Here is a 26,681-nt window from a genome sequence, read left to right as displayed (position 1 = left end):
ATTATGCTCCATTATGAAACACGCAGAAGTTCTGGCGGGTGTGATAGTCACTGAAGCAGTCCACATAACACATGGCAACACTGCACTCTGCAGCTGGTTGAGACTTTCCTTCCTTTGGCCTCATTTGTGTGTTCTTACAAAGAGTACACTCATGTTGGCCTTTTAAACACTTTCCAGTAGCTGGTATATAGTCTATTTTGTGTAGCTGAAAGCCCTCCTTGAAAGCCAGTGTGTCTGTTGGGCTGAATGTCTTTGCTGAGCATTATTAGTAATTGTGTCAAAACGGTAAGACTATACACACTCATACTTGGTCTGTGGCCTGATTTCACCATGTACATATACATACTGTTTAGCATGGTTATGTCAACAAGGTAGAAAAACACCTTGTCCACTTGACAGTTTCATGTACACACTCCACAGTGTCAACCATCATGTCACACTTAGCAACCAAGTGTATGTTTATGTTATAGTCTATAACACAAATCTGGTTTATATATAGTTTTTTGTTGTAGTTGTTGTTTATTTGCTGACCTTGCCACTGTTTACAATCCTACCAGTGTGAATGGCTGTTAAAATACTGTATTCATTTCACATCTGTCTCTTCAATACACTGCAAGCATATTTTCACTTTTTTGTCTATCTGACATTCACCTACAGCAATATTTTCACCAAACACTGGCATTTTCCTCCTCCTTTACTGTGCTACACACTTCAGTTTTCTATTTGAACAAGAACTTTCTTAGTAAGGGACTGGAACACTATAATAATTTTATATAAAATGTGGCTTTGTTCAGCAGTAGTACCATCAGTGTCTACTATACTGCCAGAGAAACCATGAGGATCATTATTCGGAATGTCTAAGTCAGTACTTGTATATAAAATCATGTCATTGACCAGTCCTGTTTCACAATCACAAAATGTGAAGAATTTCAGTACAAATCTGTGATGTTTGAAGGGGAGGTACTACCTGAAGGCAAGATGTCCTCAGCCAAGAACAAGTAATTTGTTAATCAACTTCTGCTTGATACCTGCTAGATGGGGTTCTGGGAGTTCTTCTACTCCCCAAGCCCGGCCCGAGGCCAGACTTGACTTGTGAGAGTTTGGTCCACCAGGCTGTTGCTTGGAGCGGCCCTCAGGCCCACATACCCATCACAGCCCGGTTGGTCCGGCACTCCTTGAAGAAAACAATCTAGTTTCCTCTTGAAGATGTCCACGGTTGTTCCCGCAATATTTCTGATGCTCGTTGGTAGGATGTTGAACAACCGTGAACCTCTGATGTTCATACAGTGTTCTCTGATTGTGCCCATAGCATCTCTGCTCTTCACTGGTTCTATTTTGCATTTTCTTCCATGTCGTTTACTCCAGTACGTTGTTATTTTACTGTGCAGATTTGGGACCTGTCCCTCCCGTATTTTCCATGTGTATATTATTTGGTATCTCTCTCATCTCCTTTCTAGTGAGTACATTCGGAGAGCTTTGAGACGATCCCAATAATTTAGGTGCTTTATCTCGTCTATGCATGCCTTATATGTTCTCTGTATTCCCTCTATTTCAGCAATCTCTCCTGCTCTGAAGGGGGAAGCGAGTACTGAGCAGTACTCAAGACGGGACAAAACAAGTGATTTGAAGAGTACAACCACTGTGATGGGATCTCTGGACATGAAGGTTCTCGTAATCCATCCTATCATTTTTCTGGCTGACGCAATACTTATTTGGTTATGCTCCCTAAATGTTAGGTCGTCGGACATCATTATTCCCAAATCCTTGACATGCTGTTTTCCTACTATGGGCAGATTCGATTGTGTTTTGTACCCTGTATTATGTTTAAGATCCTCATTTTTGCCGTACCTGAGTGCCTGGAATTTATCACTGTTAAACATCATGTTATTTTCTGCTGCCCAATCGAAAACTTTGTTAACACTTTCGCGCTTTAGATTAGAGATAACTCGTCGCCGTTTTCTCTTACGATTCCGCATAACAGCCGAGTTTTCTCGTCCATCGAAAAAATATTTCTATAAATTCCATTTTTTAACCGAAATGGATGGGGATACTTTTGTTTTGTAGGGAATTTATTTGCGAATGTTTTGGTACCAGAATGAATATTATATCACATAAACTTCTATGAGTAAAAAAAAAAATACACAAAGTATGTTTGGGGGTGTGGCGAGCGTGTGGCAGTGGGTTCCCTTTAGCCGTTGATATATCCAACACGTGGGAAATATTTGTATGTGTTATGTATATGTCTGTGTAGGGAATTTTACTGCGATCACTGTCAGACAAATTATAAAATGTTTCAACAAGTATAAACATGACAAACATCAAACGAACGAAAACAATGCGTTCGTTTCTGCCGCGAACGCATACTGAGCGACGTGGTTCTATATTTGGCGCTTCTCTTACACATGCTTTGTACAAATGTTATACAGTTCATCTTATAGAAAATTTTATTGCGAACACATTGGTATAAAAAAGAAATACGTACATAGAAAAGTAGGGTCAGGAAACGTATAAACTTTCCAAGCATGATTTCCCCCCTGTGTTTTCGTCAGTGCGCTCGCGGCTAACTACTCTCCACTTCACACACTCTTGCGGGTGGGCAATTACCTACATTAAACATTCATATGCATATGTCCGTGTAGAGAATTTTATTGCGATTCCAATGATACCAAAATTAGCGATGTAGGACAACTGTAGGCTTCGCAACCATTAAGAGAGTGGAAACATTTTGTTGCTGTTTGGCGCTCTCGGCGAGTGATCTGCATAGTTTTTTATTTGGTGTTGATACTCCTTATGCTTGGGCGGCATTTTATAGGTATGCTCTTATAGACAATTTCATTGCGAACACAGTGATACCAAATCTAAATACGTGCGCCTTCAATTATTGTCAGGACAGTCAAAAGAGTGTACACTTTTCGGTCTTACCGCGTAGGCGCGCGAAGTGCCGAAAGCATCTGGGGTATTGTTTTTTTTTGAGCGCCGAGAGCGCAAAAGTGTTAATATCTGTTTCTAGTTTATCAATGTCTTCAGCAGAGGTAATTTTCATGATGATTTTGTATCATCTGCAAAGGATGACACGAAGCTGTGACTTGTATTTTTGTCTATATCTGATATGAGAATAAGGAACAGCAGTGGTGCAAGGACTGTACCTAGAGGTACAGAGCTTTTAACTGCGCTTGGACATTTTTACTTGATTGACTGTTACTCTTTGTGTTCTGTTCGACAGGAAATTGAGTATCCAGCGTCCTACTTTACCAGTTATACCCATTGACCTCATTTTGTGTGCAATCACTCCATGGTCACATTTGTCGAATGCCTTTGCAAAATCTGTGTATACGACATCTGCATCATGTTTTTCTTCTAATGCCTCAGTGATTTTGTCATAGTGGTCAAGAAGCTGTGAGAGGCATGATCTTCCTGCTCTAAATCCATGTTGGCCTGTATTGTGGAGGTCATTGGTTTCCATGAATCTAGTGACCTGACTCCTGATCACTCTCTCAAATACTTTTATTATGTGGGACGTTAGTGCAACTGGTCTATAATTCTTTGCCAATGCTTTGCTACCACCCTTGTGTAGAGGGGTAATGTCTGCTGCTTTAAGCACATCTGGTATCTCCCCTGTGTCCAAATTCTTCCTCCACACTATACTGAGTGCATGTGCTACTGGCACTTTGCATTTCTTTATAAATATTGAATTCCATGAGTCTGGACCCGGGGCTGAGTGCATATCTTGAGGTTATCTTGAGATGATTTCGGGGCTTTAGTGTCCCCGCGGCCTGGTCTTTGACCAGGCCTCCTCCCCCAGGAAGCAGCCCGTGACAGCTGACTAACACCCAGGTACCTATTTCACTGCTAGGTAACAGGGGCATAGGGTGAAAGAAACTTTGCCCATTGTTTCTCGCCGGCGCCTGGGATCGAACCCAGGACCACAGGATCGAACCCAGGACCACAGGATCACAAGTCCAGTGTGCTGTCCGCTCGACTGACCGGCTCCCCTGGGCATGGGCATATATATTGTCAATTTCTCTTTCAAAATCTGCTACGCTTGTGTTGATATCAGTTATATTTACAGGTGTTTGGATATCATTCATAAAGAAATTGTCCGAATCTTCCACTTTCATGCTGTGTATCGGAGTGCTAAACATGTCCTCATACTGCTTTTTTAGGATTTCACTAATTTCTTTGTCATCCTCAGTGTATGAACCTTCACTAATACGAATAGGTCCAATACTGGCAGTGGTTTTCGCTTTTGACTTTGCATATGTGAAGAAATATTTTGTGTTTTTCTTTATTTTTTGAATTGCTTTCTGTTCTAGTTGCCTTTCTTCAGTCTGATAGGAATGCTTCAGTCTCTGTTCGATTTCTTCAATCTCCCTGTTTAAATTATTTCTTCTTTGTATGGAGAGTCGTGTCTGCTTAAGCATTTCCGTTAATTTCTTCCTTCTTTTGTAATGTCGTCTGCGTTCTCTTTCTACATTTGACCTCTTTCTGGCTTTACTCAAAGAAACATGTTTCAGACAGACTTCATATGCTTCAGAAGTCAGTTTTTCTATTCCTTGTGTAGGATTTTTATTTCTTATAACATTTTCCCATTGAATGTTTGTAAGTTCCCTGTTTATTTTCTCCCAGTCTATCCTTTTATTATTAAAATTGAATTTATTGAATACAATTGAATTTATTCAATTCTAACCAGGTGTGTAGAACTCTTTGTACAGTACTTTCAATTCTGTTCATTGAATACATCTGTCTTTCAGTTTTCACTATTTTAAAATTGAATATACCTGATAAGTAACTGAAACCTGTCGAGAGACATGTATTTTCCAAAAAACAGGTGACAGAACAATTGAATCTTTGTTCCAATAATCCTGGATGAGGTGTTTTTCTATTTAATCATTATATTGAGGGGCAAAAAATATATACAGTTCAGCTACAATGTTATTCTTCCAATGTTGCAATCGTGATTGTGGTAATATGCCCTCGGTTCCAATAAGTTTGGCCACATATCTGTTTATTTCCTGAACAATATGTTCGGTAAGTGGCTCACTGAAGTATGCCTTAAAATACTCCATTTCATTCATGTCCTCACCAGAATATGCAAAAACATCTCTAACCCCCTACATCTGTACAGTATTGTCAAATGTATGGATTTATGGAACAAATCACCCCACACGAGTACACCTGCTGTTCTGGAGGAGGCACCACCAATATCACGGCCATGTATCCTACTGTCAGGGGCCTGACAGCTGAGTGGACAGCACTTCGGATTAATAGTCCTGAGGTTCCAGGTTTGATCCCCGGTGGAGGCGGAAACAAATGGGTAGTTTCTTTCACCCTGATGCCCCTGTTACATAGCAGTAAATGGATACCTGGTAGTTAGACAGCTGTTACGAGCTGTTTCCTGGGGGGGTGTAACAAAAAGGCAGCCTGGTCGGGGACCAGGCCGCGGGAACGCTAAGCTCCAAAATCATCTCAAGATAACCTACACCAACAAAACTAAATTGGCTGGGAGATGAAACCCTCTTACGATAAATACTGTGGGCATGAACACTGGAAGATGAGGGCATAACAATTGAAGATGAGTGCAGTCTTCCCTCAATTTCCCCATGTGACATCACACACTGGTGTTTGGAGGGGTGAGCAGCTGATGCAACAGAACGTCACCTTGAAGTTATCTTGAGGTTATCTTGAGATGATTTCGGGGCATAGCATCCCCGCGGCCCGGTCCTCGACCAGGCCTCCTTTTTGTTACACACCCCCAGGAAGCAGCCCATAGCAGCTGACTAACTCCCAGGTACCTATTTACTGTTAGGTAACAGGGGCATCAGGGTGAAAGAAACATTTTGCCCATTTGTCTCTGCCTCTACCGGGGATCGAACCCGGGACCTCAGGACTACGAATCCGAAGCGCTGTCCACCCAGCTGTCAGGAGCCCAGGAGCCACCTGGTAACAGTTCATACACCACTACACCTTCCACATATTTACAACTTCCAGGAATAGAATTCCGGGAACAGACGCTGCACAGACTCACATCCCAGTCTCGAGGTGGCAGTGGTGGTGTCAAGTGGAGGTGAGGTCTATACCATCACCCGGCAGTGGTGATGGTATAGACCTCACCCCTGGGGATAGTTATACAGTATGTGCATCTATATCATTATCTATTTGATCACTTTTATTTGAGCCCTGAGCATAATCCTTATCAATATCATAATCATCAATGATACTTTCCTTATGAGTTTCCATCAAGTTCTTCTGAATTTCTTTATCAGTTAGTGATTATTTGGAATGAGCCACAGAGCAGTGTTGAGAGGTGGAGGGTCCGTGGTGTAGTGGTAAGACACTCGCCTGGCGTTCCGCGAGCGCTATGTCATGGGTTCGTATCCTGGCCGGGGAGGATTTACTGGGCGCAATTCCTTAACTGTAGCCTCTGTTTAACGCAACAGTAAAATGTGTACTTGGATGAAAAAACGATTCTTCGCGGCAGGGGATCGTATTCCAGGGACCATAGGATTAAGGACTTGCCCGAAACGCTACGCGTACTAGTGGCTGTACGAGAATGTAACAACTCTTGTATATATCTCAAAAAAAAAAAAAAAAAAAAAAAAAAAAATGCAGCTTATTTAGAATTTTCTTTAAAGATGGCAGCTGTTGTCTTTTTTACCACACAGGACTTTTAAATTTTAAGTGGTACTTTAAAACTTCTCCAAGCGTGATATGCAGATTGTGGATAATTAGTAAGATCATCCCAAGCCGTGTGACATAGTGGAAGAACTAAACTTAATCTTATAAATACCTATACACATCGAAAAAATTACCTAAATTTTACAATATTTTTCGTATTTTAAAAATTACGAAAAAATTTCTTAAATTAGTAAAATCTAAAACTAATCTTTTCTAAATAAAAATAAGTTATCTTTGATAGTTATAAAACTACACTTACCTGCTGTCCACTTGGCTGCGAGTTGCTTGGGTATAGAGGATGAGGGACCGAGCGGCTGGGACCAGCACCCATACCCATGCTACCTCCACTCATGGGACTGAAGAGGGAGTATGTGTTGCCTGATGGTCCATCACCTTCCCCACCCTATAAACAAGTAATAAAAAAACTAGTACAAAAAAAAAGAGAAAAACAAAAAACCAGTGTTGAATATAATGAAACGCCATTTTCTGGGTGAGTCCCGGAGGCTCCCCGGAGCTATTCAGGCTAAATAGATATGTATAGCTTTCGGGCATCAGTCACTGTGCTTGGAGTTCTTGCCTACCGGGGACCACGAGCCAGAACCTGGCCCCCTCAGAAGAGGCACAAGGAGCAATGGCCTATAGAAACCCCACCCCCTGTGGTTGGGAGCATTCTATGTCTGCCATCGACCAGAACAGGCACCCAGAAAGGTAGGCACCCCAAAACAAACCCCCATTCTGGTAAAACTATTGCTACTGAAAACTGAACAAGTGGACAGAACGCCCCAAATGAAAATTAGACGTGCATGATGTCATGTTGCTGCGCCACCATCTACGCACCCGCACCCCCCCCCCCACTAATTCTTAGGCTTAGTTTTAGCACCGACTACCCAACACTAGTTCTTAGGCTGGATGTCAAAACACACGAAAAAAACACTGCCGACTGGAGGGAGGGAGGGATGCCGAGGAGCCTCCGGGACTCACCCAGAAAATGGCGTTTTTCCCCGCCCCTAAAGAAGAAGTGGGAGCGGCCGAAAAAGTTAGAATGAAGGGGAGGCCCCCACTGGTCAGACCCAGAAGCTTTGGCAGGAGGACCAGGCTCGAATGCCACCGCCGAAACCCCAGAAGGGGACTCCCCTGAGACCGCCTGAGTCTTGACATCAACTAAACCCTGCCCCGACATTGAAATCCTCAGACGTTTCGGAGCCAAAAGCAAGGGGGGGTACTGAATGTATAACCGAAGGGGAAGGACTAGGAGGGGCGAACCAGAGCCGAAGCGACCCTACCCCCAAGTCCGGGTCCCTATAACAAAAATGGGGCAGGCTCGGGGCATCCGGGGCAGCAATCAACCGAGCACGTTGCAGCAACCTAAACCGAGCATGCAACGCGGCTGCCGCCTGCACCCTTGTATCAGTATCAGAGGCCTGGGTGAACTGGAGTACGAACAGACAACAAACGTCGCAAGACTCTGGGTCAAAGGAATCCATGACCCAACAGGCAGCATGGTCGAGGCAGAACCAGTGAGTGTCACCCTGAGCAATCTCGCAAGACGCGAGGGGGGAGGGGGGGCTCAGGGATTACATCCATTGGACCACGTAGCCCCCGCGGGGTTTCCCGGGGCCCTTATCCTTGGTGACACGCTAAGGGAAGCCCAGGCAGGGTACTGCGAATCGGCGCCCAAGTCTAACGAACAAACCTCTAAAAGCTGAACCCCCGGGACGTGTCCACTCACGGGGGGCCTAGCGGGAGACGCCACCAACAAAATGAAACTCAGAACCCGAACAGGAAGTAACAGGGAGACCCTCCCACCAGGCAGAAAACAAAAACAAAAGAAAAACCCCCCAAGAGGACAACGTACCCGAGCGGAACAGAGCTGGCCGCTAGAATGTGAGAAGACAAGCTGTGCAGTACTCTGTGCCCCTACCATTGATGACAACTACCTCCTATCCAGGGACTCAAGGGCAATAAAACCTCAGCAGACCTCAAGGGCGGCCATGTACCGAGCAGTAAAAGGCACCACGGAGGCAGACTCCAAGGTGACTTGTGGACGGTAGCCCCAAGCACCAAGGGCAGTACTTACTGGGCACCTAGGGAAGGTAGTCCTAGGCACATGCAGCCCGAGTACCTTGGAATATCACTCCTGGCTCACACTCCCCCTGGAGAGAGAGCCCATGCCACCAGACACAGGACTGAGAGCAAAGAATTCTGAAGCCAGAGGCACGTGACCACACCAGACACCCATCAGCCAAGAACTAGTGTTGGGTAACCGGCAAGAGGGGTCTGGGGCTTTCTCTTCCCCCTCCTGGGAAAAGGGGGGGTTGCGCAGACGGCGGCGCGGCAACATGATGACGCCATGCTTGTTTGCTAATTTCCGTTTGGGGAGTTCTGTCCATTTGTTCGGCTTTCGGTAGCAATAGTTTTACAAGAATAGGGGTTTGTTTTGGGGCCCCTACCTTTCTAGGTGCCTGTCCTGGTCAATGGCAGACACAGAATGCTCCCAACCACAGGGAGGGTTTCTATAGGCCATTGCTCCTCGTTCGTCTTCTGAGGGGGCCAGGTTCTGGTTCGTGGTTCCCGGTAGGCAAGAACTCCAAGCACATTGACTGATACCAGAACGCTATACATATCCATTCAGCCTGGATAGCTCTGGGGAGCCGATGAGGTTCCCCCCAGAAAAGGGTTGTTTTTATGTATAATTATATGGTACGGTAGAGAATAATACAAATGTGTGTACCTTTTATTCTAAATGATAAGCTAAACAAAGTTCTTTGCAGAACCACTGCTTTAGTATTTCAACATTATAACTTCCACCTTTTTTTTCTCTAGTTATACTGGTGTCCACAAAGTTTATTAAGTTTTTCTTTGGAATACATTACTTAACTTTTTTCAGCCTTCTTTCTATCTTTACTTTTCAAGTTCTTCTCCCTACAGGTTTGCTCATCTTGGTAGCCTTTGCTAATATAACTGTAAATTAAGAATGATGTTGACTGTGGTTAAACATTCACTAGTAATACAAGTGATTCCACAAATTTTAACTTTAGTAATAATCTGATCTCTTTAGTGTGAGTGAAGAAGTTATTCCACTCTCCAGTACTTATTTCATGTTACAAACAAGTGTATAAAATGCTCCTTCTCTTTGCCCTTCTCTTCTCTCTCCTCCAAGTCCTCCTGCTAACACCATAAACAGTGTAGCTTGAACTGATGTTGGTAGAACAGAACTCTTGGCTGACTGGAAACGGCTGCCTACAGGATAAACCTTCATCACATGTAACAGTGCCTCTGTGACAATCACCACTTTAATTCACTGGACTGACACACATTCATGTGTTCTGGTCCTCATTCAGGAACTTAATTACTATTCTGCTTGGAAAAATATTCCATATTTTTAAGGTTTCTGTTACATCAAGATTCATATTTGTGCAACTGATTTCTGTGCTATTCTACTCAGATGCTCCATAATTAAATTTTGAATGTGGAAGTTAAAACAAATAGTACAAAGAAAGTTCATCCGTGCTACAAAGTGTTCCACAAGCTGTTGGGGGATATATGCATCAGGTTGTCCACACATTCTGACCCCAAAATCTCACCAGAATTTAACATTTTTATCTAGAAATAAAGCCTCTCTGAGGCCACACACTGGCAAACACAGGAAAGTAATCTTGGGAGAGCACCAGTATGTAAATGTGTGGATAGCCTAGACTTCCAAAACTTCCAAGCTCTGATGTCAGCGGAAGACATCACTGAGAAATATGATTTTAAAGTGATAAACTTGCACAGCTCATTGACATGAGGATACACCTATGGTAGAATCAACTTGGCCACTTCACAGAAGCTAGGCATTCCAGATTGTAGTTTATGAAACCATGGAACAGTACAGTGATTAACAAATACTGATTCTGACTGAGGCATAATGGAATACTGAGTCATAGAGGCATGTATTTTACTGCACAAAGATGATATTGGATGAGCCAGAGGATGCATAAAGCAGACCCCAACAAAAATAATGTCTCTCTGGAATGCATTCTCCTCATAGTTTAACACAAATGATAGGTGGGATGGATATGCAATAATGAGTATAGAGGCTCAACTGCCTCCATGCCCAAGTTGGAAGAGGCAAACCCCAGAGCTGCCCAAGCCAATCAGGTAGTCCTGACCCCAAAACCCACAGACACTTCAGGGCTAGAAGCAGGAGGGAAAAAGAAGGGTCTATGACACCCGCTGGGAAAGGTGGAGGGGTGGATGGAACTAAGGTTGAGGCAACCAACACCACCAAATTCGAGACCCCTAACATTAAGTGGGGCAAATCCGGGGCAACCAATTGGACACAGAACCTAGACCACTGCAACACAGAATAGCAAAGCAGTTGCTGCCAGATACCCTTGAACATTAATAAGAGAGCAGGTAAGAAGAGCAATGTGCAGGGAACACGTTCCACATGACGCTGGGTCGAAGGTATCACTGATCCAACAGGCAGCCAGGTGGAGGCAGAATGCATGAACATCAATCACCTGGTGGCTCAGAACACGAAAAAAAATTGAATTCGCACAAAGTATAAATACAACCCGGTCTGCCTCCCTCCTCCCAGCAAACGTAAGGAGAGGTGGGGACTACTAGCTCGAGTTATTTCATGAATTTTCAATCATTTATTTACATTGTGGGGGGGGGGGGTTCTTTTGGCTGTTTGGAGGCTGCAGTCTGGTTTTCTAACCAAACAGTGGTCTGGTTTGTTTTGCTGACTTTCTGGGTGCCTTTCCTTGGCCCTCATGAATAAATTTACATGAATAATGAATGTAAATGACCTGACTAAATTTAAATGCAAATTTTCATAGAGCCATTACTTCCTGAAGCTTCTCTGAGTGGCCTCCGTGACTGATGGCACTGTATCGGTATAGTAGCTTTAGGTAGCCACAAGGGGCTCCCCCCTTCCTCCAGAAAGGACAGTTTAGATAACAAGAAACTTTCAAATAAGAGATGTCAGACCAATGATGATACTTTTTAAGATGATAATGCTTTCTAGGGTAGAATATTGTCGCACAATAACAGCCTCATGCAAAGCTGAAGAAATTGTTGACCTGAAGATGAACAAATATATTTTACTGTAGGAATCCACTCGATAAAACACCTAAATTATTGGGACCACCTAAAATTTTGTAATCTGTATTCTCTAAAGTGCAGGCGAGACAGAGGTACATAATAATTTACACTTGGAAAATATTAGAGACAGATTCAAATCTGAACACGGAAATAACTCCACTTGAGACCAGGAGGCATGGCAAGAAGAGAAAAATAGCCCCCAATGAAAAGCAGAGGTGCAATTTGTATGCTGAGAGAGAATTCTATCAACATCAGGGACCCAAGACTTTGAAATGCTCTTCTTCTAAGCATAATGGGTATAATTAACTGACCTCTCACAGTGTTCAAAAGAAATTTGATAAACATCTCCAAAGGATACCCAATTAACCAGGCTGTGATCCGTATGTCAGGCTACAAGCAACAGTGTCAAACAGCCTGGTTGACTAGATCACCAACTAGGAGGCCTGGTCAGAGACAAGGCCATGGGGACAATGATCCCTGGAACCAATGCAATATAAATGCAGGGTAATGGGGAAGCTAATGAGGATCCAGCCCAGAAACTGGCAAATTAAGCAAGAAATAAGAACAAATTGAGCAAGAATCTGAATATAAAACACCAGTTCTATTCGCCACATTGTCCAAAAGAACTGAATTCAGTCAAATGTAACATATGCCATACATATTTTTAATGAATAAAAATATTAATATCATAGCTAAAATAACAAAATTCTGATGCATGCCCTTATTGCTGGCATATGAAGATGAAAAAGATGATTTCCTAAACCATATACTGTATTAAATATCATACATTTGAGACCACTGAAAGAGGCAATCAAAAACATTTCTACCCTCATGACGAGGGTCAATGAAAAAAAAAATTCTCTGATAATATCCAGGCATTAGTTGCACTATGAAATAACTGTGTTGGAAGAGTAGGACACTGTTGAACAATTTAGGTTTTATATACACAGCATATTATGCAACACCCAGACAAAAATGTACAACATTTAAAAAACAATTATAAGAGCATTGTTGCGATATTACCCAAAAATTAATTTGGGTAATATTACCCAAATATTAGTTTCGTCCAAACTTGAAATATACCATACTGTAAATAGTTCTGATGAATTGCAACTAAGATGCTAAAGTGAGGAAAATTTGCAGTACAATACAGTATATGGCATTACCCTAAGGAATATACATACCAATTTTGAAGATATTTTGCAAGACCATTTTGGAGATATTGACCAAAAACCAACACCCTCCTAAAAAATGAAAAATTACTAATTATTGCAGTTGCGAAAACTGTCACTATGGTCACTATGACATGTACGTGTACCACTTAAAAAAAAAAAAATTGTAGGAGCACTGTTGAGGTATTAAGTCAAAATATACATACCACAGTAGTGAAAATAAAAGTGTTGAATGTAATGAAATGCCATTTTCTGGGTGAGACCCGGAGACTTTCTGGAGCTATCCAGGCAGATATTGCTAATATTAGACTTTAGCGTCAGTCAGTGTGAATAGTTTTTAGGCCTACTGGGGACCACGAGCCAGAATCTGGCCGCTTCCCCCAGAGAGGCATGAGGAGCAATGGCCTATAGAAAACCCCATGTGGTTAGAAGCATTCTATGTCCGCCATCAACCGGGTCAGGCACCCAGAAAGGTAAGCATCCCAAAACAAATCCCTATTCTGGTTAAGAAATTGTTACCGAGAGCTGAACTAGTGGACAGAACTCCCCAATCAAAAACGAGCATGACATCACCTTGTCACAGCACCGTCGACTGCACAGCTCTCCCCTCCTCCCCGGGAGGGGGAAGGGAGAGCCCCAGACCTCTCACACTGGCTACTCAAAACCACGGTTCTGAGGCTGGATATAAAAAAACACCCGAAAAACTGCTGACCTTATGGAGGGATGGTTGCTGGGGAGCCTCCGTGTCTCACCCAGGAAATGGCGTTTCATTACATTCAACGCTGGTTCTCTGGGGGAGCCCTGTCGGCTCCCCAGAGCTACCTACCAAAAGACAAAGACAAGAGGGACTTACCTGGGAGGTAGTCATTGCTCGCTCCTCAACGTGAAGCTGAGACAACTGGATGCAACTGCTGACCGAAAACGACACAGGCCCGATGAGGCCCAGGAACATCAAGTAATGCACAGCCAGGACCCTGTTCAACCGCCAAAAACCCCGCGCCAGAATGTCAGCCCATGACATGTTGCCAAAAATGGCAGGCAGCAAGAGCAGCAAACTTACAAACGTCGTGGGCACGAGGATAGACCACAGGCTGGCTGTACCGAATAACCCTATGGATGACCAGAGAGACCCGCACCCCTGGAACAGGGAAGAAGGGAAACCGGATCAACCCAAAACGCAATCTCGGACACTGAAGCTGTGGCGTGCAAATAATGGGGGAGAGCTGCAACCGGACACAACATGTGATGCAACCCCGGTCTGACCAACTAGGCATCAACAACCCAAGAAAACAAGATTTTCGGGGGGGGGGGGGGGGGGGTCATCCTGCTGATTCCGTTCATCCCATCGCCCCGTCGATGGATGAACTACAAAAGGGCCAACGCCCCTTATGAGAACCTGAGCTCCGAACAGAGCGAACACTGCGCCGACCAGACGAAGACAGGTCTGAAGGTATCGCTGGCTCCGAAACTGGCACCAGTAACCTACCACAACAAGCAGAACCCCAAGCCTTGGCATGACCCTTCCTGGAAGGACCGCCCCCCCCCCCCCCCCCCCCCCCCCCCCCCCCGGGGACTCCCAGAGAACCAACAAGTCGGACATCGGACAAAAGACGCCGATACTGTCGCCGAGACGAAGCTCGCAGGTGGGACACCCTCAACGAAGCCACCTAATCACCATAGAGATGGTGACACACCCGCATCAAAAGACCAGACTCTAAAAGCTGAGGCAAAGGCCGAACCAGCCACGTACCGGACCAGTCCGACCTGCCGAAAGAGGCGGAGTCGCAGGAAACGCCCCAGGTTCAGACACTGATCAAGCAGTGTCTGAAAACAAAGCTGGGCCGGCCATCAAGGGGCCACGAGGAATACTCACCTTGGGAAGGACTTCAAACGAGCCAGAACACGAAGCAACAGCTGGACTGAGAAAAGAGGTACAGATAACTCCACTTCGACCAGTCCTGCCGAAAGCCATCCACTGCGAACGCCTCGCAGGCGAGAAAGGGCACCACATAGAATGGGAGACGCTGAGACCACGCTGACGCGAAGATGTCAACATCTGGGAGTTCGTACGTCCAGCAGAGCCAATGCAACGAGGCAGTGACGACCGGCCAATCCGTGAACAGAGGAATGAACCGAGACAGGCCGTCCGTCAGGACGTTGGACACTCCCCGGACATGAACCGCACGGAGAGCCAAACCCCGAGAATCCAGCAGAAGAGCCACTCAAAGGGACCAACCCCAAAAGACAAGGACCGAAGAGAACTTCCGCGGTTCCGGCAAGGAACTACCGGAGAACAGTCCGAATGGAGCTGGACGGGAGAGCCCTGAGTAACCCGAACCAGGGTCACTCTGGTTAACCATGGTTTAGGTTGCTGTATGTTGCAGCAACCTAAACCAAGCTTGCAACGTGGATGCCGCCTGTACTGTGAACCGTAAGGACATCAGAAGAGTACTGGAGAACAAGCAGAGAACACATCTTGCAAGACTTGGGGTCAAGGTGTCAGTGACCCAACAGGCAGCATGACAGAGGTAAAAGAGGCAACTGTCACCCTGAGACAAGGGCACAGCAACCAACGAACCCGCACAAGGTGGGATGGAACCCGGAAGACACATCCAGTGGTCCACCGAGCCCCGACAGGGTTTTCCAGGGCCCGTAGGTTGATTGCTATGGGAAGCCCAGGCAAGGTGTTGCTAACTGGTTAACACCCAAAACTAACAAGGGGTAGATGCCAACACTGAAAACCCATGCGATGTGTACAATCACGGGGGCCTAGCAGAGGGCCACCAAACACTACCAATAGAACTACACACACACACTAGGCAGACCCTCACCAGGCAACTTAAAATAAAAACAAAAGAAAAAACCCTGCAAAAGTACACCGTCCCCAGAGGCAACAGGAACTGGTCGCCACATAGGTAGCAGGTCACTCAACACCTTGATGTCCTAACCAGCATAATACCAGTCCCTACCCAAGGGCAAACAAGGGCCCCAAGCCCCAGCTGGCCCCAAGGGCGAGGCAAATGCCGAGCAACAAGAACCTCTACAGAAATGGTTCCCGAACGCCCCAGGGAAGATAACCCTGTCACGCAGGGGCAGTACTCACAGGGCGCTTATAGAAGGAAGCCCCTAAGCGCATGCAGCCCCAGTACTGATGAGGAACACCTGGCCACCACACAACACAAAACACGACAGTGAGCTCCATGAAGGCAAACACCGCCTAGGAAACCGAGGCCAGAGAAGTGTCTGTCCCGGTTGACATTAGCTTACGAACTGGAGTGCTAGGCAGCCAGCGCGCTGAGGTCCGGGGCCCCCTCCTCCCCACTCTCAGACAGGGAAGGGGTGAGCAGACAAGCGACACGGCAGTAAAGTGTGATGTTTGCTTGTTTCTTAGGGATTGTAGGGAGTTTCTACCTCTCTGTTCATTTTTTTGTTTTAGTTTCTTACCATGTGGGGTTTGTTTTGTTATGCCTACCTTTCTGGGTGCCTAACACCGGTCGAGAGCAGATAAGGAAAACCCCCCAACCACAGGGGGGTTTTCCAGGGCCATTGCTCCCCGAAACCTCTCTGAAGGGGCCAGGTTCCGGCTCTGGTCCCTGGTAGGTCTGAACTCCATAGCTAATGTCCCAGTCTAATATAAAGTACATTAGCCTGATTAGCTCCAGGGAGCCGTAGAGGCTCCCCACAAAAACAGGACAATCCGCCAGCCAGGACGACTCCGGAACCTCATAATGAATTCAGTAGGGAAACGAAGACCCAAACCTGAACGTAGACAGATACATAATAGAGGCATAATCTAGGTCGCGCAGGAGGTAAGCCGCAAAGGCCTCCCACACCACAGGAGGCGGAAAGTTGAAAACCTCCGGAAAGACGGGTCTGAAGCGCCCGAAGGGGCACAGAACTGAACCCGTGGAGGGGCAGACACCAAATCCAATTCGTGCACAGAGAGGGAGGGGGGGGGAAGAAAACCCAACTCCTTGTTACAGTAAGCCCCACTCAGAGGGTAGAAAAACCCAGGCGGGGTCCAACAGGGCCCAAAGCCACCAAGTCAGCCCATCTTTTATCCCGGGAATCACCACACCAGGCCCCGGGGCCGAGTCATCTCCCAAAGTTCTGGCCTCAAAAGAAAAGGCCGGCGCAGCCGTAGAAACTGGAAGAAAGGAGGACCACTGGTCAGATCAAGACGAAGGAAAGGAAAGGGAGGAAAGACTCGAAAGCCTCCGTCGCCAACCTGTAAGGGGCATCCCCCGAGACTGCCCGAGACTCAACACCATCCAACCCTGTCCCGACCCCGAAACTCTCAATCTTTTCAGAGCCAGAAGCAGGGGTAGGGGACCAGACCGAACCACAGCAGAGGAAGGATGAGGGGGCGCGGACTGAATCAAGGCCGAAGCACCCAACGCCCCCAAGTCCAGGTCCCTATAACCAAAACGGGGCAGCCTCAGGGCTTCAAGGTCAGCAACCAACCTAGCGCGTTGCAACAACCTAAACCTAACGTGCGATGCCTGTGCCGCCTGTACCCGAATATTGTCATTGGTAGACTGGGTCACCAGCAAGCAACAAAACTTGCAAGACTCTGGGTCGAAAGTATCACTGACCAAGCAGGCAGCGTGACGGAGGCAAAAACAATGAGAGCCATCCTGAGACAAGGGGACAGAGCAACCCTCAAACTCGCATAATGCGAGGGGGAGACTCAGGGGTCACATCCATCAGACCCCGCGTGCCCCCATTGGAATTCTCAGGGTCCTGAGACCGAACACATACTCAGGGAAGCCCAGGCAGGGTACTGCTAACCGGCGCCCAAGTCTACAAACAACTTTCTAAGTAACTAAACCCCCGGGATGTGTACATTCACGGGGACCTAGCAGGAGGTACCACCAGAACAGAGAAGCATATGATATATACACCGGGAGCAACAACCAAAAGCAGACCCCCCTAACAGGTAGGAAAACAAAAAGAAAACCCCAAAAGAGGACAGCGTACCCAGGCGGAACAGAGCCGGCAGCTATGAGAGGTGAAAACTAGCTGCGCGGTACCCTGCACCCCTACCAATGCAAACTGCCTCTTATCCTAAGGTGAACAAGACTGCCAGAACAACGCAGCACACAAAGAGTGGCCAAAAGCCAAGCAGCAAATGACTAAGCAGAAGCAGAACCCAAGGGACTTGTGGAAGGAGGCCCCAATCCCCAAGGGCAGTACTTACGGGGAACCCTAGACGCATGCAACCCGAGTACAGTATTGAAGAATTATTCCTGGCTCGTGCAACCCCCAATAAGACAGCCACCACACCACACAGGCACAGAGCTGAGGACCAATTCAGGAGCCAGAGCACACGACTTCCACCTAGCACATCAGTCTTAGAACTGGGGTCTTGGGTGGCCGGTGCGGTTTTTTTTTTTTTTTTTTTTTTTTTTTTTTTTTTTTTTTTTTTTTTTTTTTACCACAGACGTGGCCACACATTTACAATGCTAACCAGCATATATACATTTTCTTGTCGGGTTTGAGGGGTCTGGAGCTTCCCCCTTTCCCTCCCGGGGAGGGGGGAAGCTGCACAGACAGCGTGGCAACGTGGTGATGTCATGCTCGTTTGCTCGTATTTGTTTGGGGAGTTCTGTCCACTAGCTCGGCCCTCAGTAGCAATTTCTTAACCAGAAATTGGTTAAGGTTTGTTTCAGGATGCTTACCTTTCTGGGTGCCTGACCCAGTCGATGGCAGACATAGAATGCTTCCAACCACATGGGTGTTTCTATAGGCCATTGCTCCTCGTACCTCTCTGAGGGGGGCCAGGTTCTGGCTCATAATCCCCGGTAGGCCTAAGAACTCCATTCACACTGACTGATGCCAAAGTCTAAAATTAGCAATATCAGCCTGGATAGCTCCGGGGAGCCGACGAGGCTCCCCCCAGAAACAGCAGTGAATGTAATGAAGCGAGTCTTTCTGGTGAGTCCCCTCATTAGAAGCTAAGAGGGGTCTGGTCATAGTATATCAACCCAAGTCAAGAGGAAACAGTCATCAGAAAGGTAGAGCATTCCAAAACAAACAACTGCATGGAGAAGCATGGGTAATCCTGTTAAATATGTACACACTCATCAGCCACTCACACCATTAGTTATGTAGTTACACTCTCCCACCACCAAACAGCAATTCCGGAGTACAACCATCTAGACACTTCAGACATGCACTGCCTCAAGACGACCCCTGAAGCTCCTGAAAAAGGAAGAGCAGAAGCAAGAAGCCACCACAGGGGACCAATCAAAAAATGGCATTTTACTACATTCAACACAACCCCCATAGCAGTCTAGGTGTTGCACAGGTTATACAGTCAGCCATGTGCTTTACGAATGCCTTTTTTCTGAGAATTCCTATTATCCGATTTGGGATAGTTCAGACGAAATAGTTTGGATAACTGGTGGGGCAGGCATTCCAAATAAAAGTGTGAAATAAAAATGGAATTAGTTTGCACAGTGGCCGTATGCAGTGCCACTTGAACAGTGTTCATACACTAATGGATTGCTCAGAAGCTTTAAACTCTGCCATAACATTAGGTACATGGTGAAAGGCAGTCTGCTGAGGTTACCTGTCATCATTAATTTCCACTTCAGTCAACCTAACACTATCATCACCCACCACCACCTTTCTATCTAAATAACAATGTTTCATCAACTATAATCTTGAAGTTAACATGCATATCAGAACTTCTCATATTGGTGAGAACAAACAAAACACTGTCGAATTTTTGCAACAAAATTTTTTACTTATTTTTCCCTAGCTGTTCAGGATGATGAATCTCTTATCCGAGCACAACAGGTTATCCATTCAGTCTCAGTCCCGAGGAGTTCAGAAAGCACATGGCTGACTATAACAAACTGCCATAACTGGATGCAACAAATGATGCACTCACAGTTGAATGAACTAAGAAACAAAAATAAAAAGGACTCCTCAGGGGGCCAACTGCCTCATTATTTTAACTGCCAGAAAACAAGAGAAGCCTGAAAAAATAAACAAAACCCCCCACTTATGGAGGAGAGCATGAGCACTCCCGAACCCTACAACTGGAAGCAAGGGCTTACAAGATCAGAGCTTTAAAAAGGGTATCACAGATCGACGGGTTGACTAAGAACAGAGGATGAAGAAAAAACCAACACCCTGTGATCAAGAAATGGAGCTATGTAGTTTGGAAGCTGTCAATTCCAAGCTGATGTGAAGAGGTCCACATAAGGGTGACCAAACATCTTGTAGAACCAATGGAAGGACAAGTTGTTGACAGTCCACCCTGTGGAAATGGGACAAAATCAAGAAAGACTGTCTGTGAGAACACTGGACATAGCCCACGAATGCAACTTGTCCTCTTCAATAGTACATCACATTCTGACATGAAATGGTGCTGCTCTCCACATCTACACAAAAGCCAATAAAAGCAGCTCCACCAAGGCTGACCATTAAGAGGAGACAGTACAATAACAATTATGAGATGTCAATCAACTGAAGCCATTACAAAAAGAACATATCAGCAACTAACACAGAAGATAGGTGATGGAGACAGAAAATGGGAAAAGGACAGCTATGCAGCCTCATACTACAGCCAAGAAGAAAGTTGCAGACACAACACCATAAGACTTACAACCTGAACCCCCGTACAGATGGCAGTAGATTGCATAGCATCCAGAAAACCTGCACACTGCAGGAGCTGGCCTGGATGGAAGGTCCATGCCAATTCCAAAATCACATGAGACCTGTGGAACTTGCTAGCACCAACTGGAAAGATCAACTATGAAACAAGGTAGAAGGGAAAGCTCACTGAACAAATGCCAAACCAACCCACTACCCAGGATAAGCCCCCCCCCCCTTTAAAAGGAGGTAGCCTCAAAGGGGGCAGATACCCAAAACCCCAGGAAGAAAATCCTGACTGGGCAGGAACAATGCCAGGGATAACTAGATAGATAATGCTGGCAACATGCAGCTGTGGTGAACACAAAAATTGGAAGACCAGAGAATATGAGTTGTTACTGTATGAACTGCAACAAATTTATAACTGAAATAGTCATACACTTGTTGCAGTGTATGACTGGATGGCTGGAATCAAGGAGGTGCCATCTTGTGGTTAGGGAGTGTAACTAGCAGTATGACAGGCTAACATGTGTGCACACAATTAACAGATTTCCTAATATTTCCTTATGTAGTTGCTTGTTTTGGGGTGCTCTATCTCTCTGGTGACTTTTATTTTTATTTTGGCTTAGTTTGATCTAGTATCTCCAGACTCCATTTTGCCTCTAATGAGTGGACCAGATTCTGCTTCTGGTGTGCGGAAGGTGCATATGACCCACTAAGGCCTGGTGGGAAATGTTAGGCTAGGAGTCTCCAGGCAGCTAGCTCACTGAGCCACAGAGATGAAGCTCTCCCAGAAAAAAAACCTTGTGGTTAATATGGTGGATAATAATTTAAATTTTGGAATTTCTTATCAAACTATACAATTTGACAATTGACACAAATGCATATATATTTATAGTTTAAGTATACCATAATTACATGATGTATCAAGTACAGTGACACCTCAGCTTACGAATGCCCCTCTTTACAAACTTTTTGGTTTACGAGCCCAATTTCTTCGTAAAATCCGAATTGGGTTACGAACTTTGCCACAGGAAACAAAGTTTGTTGATACGCGTATGGCCGACCTAGAGCGTGGGGGTACGGCAACCGCGCCTAAGTTTACCAGAGCCTAGTGACAATCGCGCCTGAATTCTTTGTAAAGAATTTCAGTTTTATTTTTTTTTATTTTTGGGTATTTGAACAAAGTTATTATTATATATCTCGCCATGGGTCCCAAGAAAGCCAGTGGTAAGGTTCAAGCCAAGAAAACACATGTGAGAATGACCACAAGGAGCAGCAACAAGAGGCAGCTGAGGAAATGTCTTCAGGGAAGGAGGAGGCAGTACAGAATGTCCCTTCCTCATCAATTAGGAAATGGTGTAGACTGTGGGAAGAAATGCAAACTTTTGTTGAAACGACTCACCCAGAGCAAACTGTAGTAGGCTATGGCATGAACCTTTTTAATGACACTGTGATGCCTCACTACAGACAAGTGTTACAACGAAGGGAAAAACAATCCTCTATGGATAAATTTTTAGTGAGAAAATCAAGCAGTGAGCCACAAATAAGTAATTATCAAAAGAAGGCACCAAACCTGGAAGACTATGTAGCACCATCAAATGTGCGGGATAATCAGAGGGCGCTAAATATCACCAAGGATGCCAATACGAGAACAAAAACGCTTAAGGCAAACGATATCAAAATTATCCGAGTCACCAAGAATACAATCAAGAGACATGCGACCGCAGGGGACGGTCAGAAAACAAGACACACGCTCGTCCCGGAAGTCAGAACATTCAACAAGGATATGCACGACCGTAAGAGGGACAATGCAATTAGGACAATAAGGAGCAGGGCGGCGCTCCATCAAGTGACCATGAGTTAAGCGAGTATGGCCAATACGCAACCTCGCCAGAGTCGTTTCCCATTGCCGGTTACGGTGGTAGGAGGACGGCCACGAGGACCAACCCGTTCTCGCAAATTTAATAAGTCAATATTGACTTATTAAATATGTGCATAGGTGACATACTTAACATAATAGATACCCTTAAAAAGATTCATAGAAAACACCGACCTTACCTAACCTTGTTAGTATCTTAAGATAAGCATCTTATTGCTTCGTAATTACAAGTATTACCTAACCTATAATAGGTATAGGTTAAGTAATAATTGTAATTACGAAGCAATAAGATGCTTATCTTAAGATACTAACAAGGTTAGGTAAGGTCGGTGTTTTCTATGAATCTTTTCAAGGTTATCTATTATGTTTAGTATATCACCTATGCACGTAGTTAATAAGTCATTATTGACTTTACGAATTTGCGAGAACGGGTTGCGAGGACACACAACTTTTAAGAGTACGTAGTTTGTTACCAGTAACAGACGACCAACAAGCCTGCCAACGGGTAAGGATGGAGGAATGGATAACCGGGTAAAAGTTGGAATAAGGAATACCTTTACGAGAGATGGGACAAGAGCGGACAGCTTCCCTGGCGGCAGCATCCGCACGCTCATTTAAAGAGACACCAATATGGCTGGGAACCCAACAAAACTCAACCGACTTAAATCTACTGTGAACAACAAACAGCCAATGCTGGATCTCGACAACCACTGGATGAACCGGATTAAATGACCCGAGAGCCATGAGGGCACTATGAGAGTTAACAACTACAAAGGACGATTGATAATGAGAAAGCAGGAGACAAAGAGTATAGAGAATAGCATAAAGCTTCGCTGTGAAGATGCTAGTCTCCGGAGGTAAGCGACACATATAAGTGCAATCAGGAAAGCAACAGAGTAACCAACACCGTCCGCAGATTTAGACCCATTGGTGAAGACGGAAACGGAGCGGGAGTGAAAAGAAAAGTGCTCAAGGAAAAGGCGTTTTAGAACCGTAGGAGGGGTATAAGCTTTAGTGATGTGGGGTCAAGGATGTACAAAACTGCGGAAAGGGGACTCTCCACAGGGGCAAAGAAGGAACAACACGAGGAGAAATATTAGAAATCTTGAGATTTCGAATATGATATGAACGGAAAGAGAATCCTGTAAGCGAGATAACCGGACAGAAAGAGGGAGGTGGTGAAGAGGAACAGGAACCGCAGGAGGGGTAAATGTAAAAGCACGACAGAGGCGAGAGGAAGGATGTTGCAAGGACCGAGCAAGATAGCGAAGACAGTAGCAATCACGGCGGTCCTGGAGAGATGAGAAGACATCTGTTTTGCTGTGGCACTTCTGGAAACCAAATTGAGAAGGGGAGAGGAGGTGATGGTGTTCCACGAACCACATCAGACGAACGTTAACCATACGTTCAAAGAGTTTGCAGACACAACTTGTGAGGGCAATAGGGCAAAAGTCCTTAGGGGATGTTCCCAGAGACCCTGGTTTGCGAACAGGGAGGACAATGGCATCGAGCCAGTCCTCTGGGACTGACGACGACTCCCAGATCCGATTATACAGACTCAGTAAATACTGTAAGCCCGCGATTATCCGGGATTCAAACATCCGGAAAACGCCCTTATACGGCCAAAATCGTGATCGGATAAAGTTATCACAATATCCGACCAAAATGGCCACAGGAACCGGATAAAAGCTGGTTTGGCCGGATGAAAATATGGCCATACCGTATTAATCCCGTCTGTGGCTCTAGACGCATGGTGGAGGAGGGGAGTGGGGTGGGTGGGTGGTGTTGGGAGGGTGGGAGGGGTGCATCAGGAGGGACCACCTGGGTACAGGAATTACCATTAATTTTAGAACAATTAATCATAGCCAAAAACAAATGAAATAAGTACTAGTAATTATGTAATAACAAATTTAATATTAAGTTTCCTAAAAGCATTGTGCACAGGCTGAAGTTTCCTTCAAAAATATTGTGAATTTTTTTCCTTCTGGCGGCCTACGTAACGCGCTATAGCTGCCCCACCCCAAGTGGACCCGTCCAACACTGGTCAACCCATGTGCGTCCGTCCCTCGTGTTATACACAGTGCTGCGCCATTAGTGAAATATTTTTTTAAATAACTTTTTTATTTTCATAGTAACTTTGAACATTTTTGGCCAAGACTATGTCTGGTAGCAGCATCAATCGTTCTGGAGGTGTTAAGAGGAAGAAAGTTGTCCTAACAATAAAAGACAAGTTACTGTTATACACCTCAACCAGTGCGGCCTCACAGTGTTGCGCCATTAGTGAAATATTTTTTTAAATAACTTTCTTAATTTTCATAGTAATTTTGAACATTTTTGGCCAAGAATATGTCTGGTAGCAGCATCAATCGTTCTGGAAGTGTTAAGAGGAAGAAGATTGTCCTAGCAATTAAAGACAAGTTACGTGTTGTTCAACCAGTGAGGCGTCACAGGCAGCCAAGCGCCTTCAACAAGTGAGGCACCACAGGCAAGCCAAGCTCCTTCAACAAGTGAGGCATTACAGGCAAGCCAAGCGCTTTCAACAAGTGACGCGCCACAGGCAAGCCAAGCGCTTTCAACAAGTGAGGCGCAAGCAAGCGCCTTTAACAAGTGAGGCGTCACAGGCAAGCCAAGCACCTTCAACAAGTGAGGGCATGCAAGCGCTTCAACAAGTGAGGTGCAAGCAAGCGCCTTCAACAAGTGAGGCCTCACAGGCAACCCAAATGCCCTCAACAAGTGAGGCTTCAGCAGCTGGCAGTCAAAACTAACTTAGCTTAATGAACTGTACAGTAATTTTAAGTGTTAATTTTAGTGTTGTGTTAGTATAGGTTATGTAAATTGTTAAGAATTTTTAACTTCAAGATGTGTGGCATCAATCAAGAAGACGAACACCAACAAGGTAAGTTGAGGTTTCTAGTTGAATATTTAATAATTGTATGTGGCAAGGCAATTCAAATTATGTTGTTTGTAGTATAAAAATAGTTGGAAATGGTCACTTTTGGACTCGTAGGTGAAAAAGTACCATTATTTGAAAAATGTGATAATCTGGCTGGGGGGTCCTTCCCATATAGTCCGGATGATCGAGTGGAGACAGTACTGAGACATGCACGGAGGGAGATGGCGAAGCATCTCATAATGAATGCCATCGGGACCCGCCGCTGTAGAACTGCAGAGGACCAGGGCAGAACGAAGTTCAGAGAGAGAGAAGGGATCGTTATAGGGAAGTCGAAGACGAGTGCAGAAATCTAAAGGACGAGATTCAAGGACAGGTTTACGAAGAAGGAAAGATTGGGAAAGATGAAGACCAGAGCTAACAGAAGAAAAATGAGAACCCAGTTTGGTAGCGACCTGCAACGGGTCCGCCACAAGAGTACCATGGAGGTGAAGGACCGGTGAAACATCGGGAACGAACTTACCCGCTATCTTGCGAATACACTTCCAGATCTGCGGCAGAGGAGTTTCAGACGTAATGGAGGAGACATAAGATGCCCAACATTCACGTTTAGCCGTACGGATGGCCCGAGGGGCCACCGCACTCGCCTTCCGAAAGAAAAGAAAAGAATCAGCCGTCTGCCGACGGCGGTGCCTCTTCCAGGCTGCACGCTTACAGCGGACAGCCCGAGCACAGTCTGCATTCCATCAGGGAACGCACTTCCGTGGACCCCGAGAGGAATAGCGAGGAATAGAGCGGAGGGCAGCGTCGAAGACAGTGTCATGAAAAAGGAGGAGAAAGCGAGGGAGAGGCAGAAGAGAGAGGTCAGAGAGAACAGCACTGAGGGTAAATAGGTTCCAGTCCGCCTTAGCAAACTGCCACCTAGGGAAGGAGAGGGGAGGGTGAAAAGAGAAAAAGGTAACAAGGATGGGGAAATGGTCACTGCCATGGAGGTCATCAAGAACTTGCCACGTGAAATCTAAGCAAAGAGAAGACGAGCAAAGAGAAAGATCAAGACAGGAAAGGGTGTGAGTCTGAGAGTCCAAATGCGTGGGCCCACCAGAATTCAGAAGAGACAGGGAAGAAGAGAGGATAAACGGCTCAAGAAGGCGACCCCGGGTGTTCGTCAGAACATCACCCCAAAGGGAATGATGAAAATTGAAATCACCCAGCAGGAGCACAGGCTCCGTTTGTTAAATGGAACAAACTGTGTACCATTTCCCCACAAAGATACGAGCAGCAGAACAATGGAGAGGCGAAGGAAAAAGTAAGGGGACAAAGGGAACATCAGAGCGAATCAAGAGAGAAGAAGATAAGGAGTAGAAAG

General features: G+C 45.5%; 1 protein-coding gene across 2 annotated transcripts in view; it reads right to left on the bottom strand.

Annotated features, from left to right (window-relative positions):
- The window catches only part of LOC138369502 (uncharacterized), a 52,310-nt gene that overhangs the window by 6,161 nt on the left and 19,468 nt on the right, over positions 1 to 26,681 (bottom strand). The window contains exons 3-4 of one of the 2 annotated variants that reach the window (XM_069332771.1): positions 12,951 to 13,010; positions 6,935 to 7,078 (exon numbers count right to left, since the gene is read on the bottom strand). In XM_069332771.1, coding sequence (XP_069188872.1) covers positions 6,935 to 7,078; positions 12,951 to 13,010 — 204 coding nt within the window. The remainder of the gene's footprint in view (positions 1 to 6,934; positions 7,079 to 12,950; positions 13,011 to 26,681) is intronic. The other variant, XM_069332772.1, reaches the window with a different exon arrangement.

The sequence above is a fragment of the Procambarus clarkii genome, chromosome 28 (genome assembly GCF_040958095.1).
Source record: "Procambarus clarkii isolate CNS0578487 chromosome 28, FALCON_Pclarkii_2.0, whole genome shotgun sequence".
NCBI classification, from domain to species: Eukaryota; Metazoa; Arthropoda; class Malacostraca; order Decapoda; family Cambaridae; genus Procambarus; species Procambarus clarkii.
This window is presented reverse-complemented; position numbering and strand designations above follow the sequence as displayed.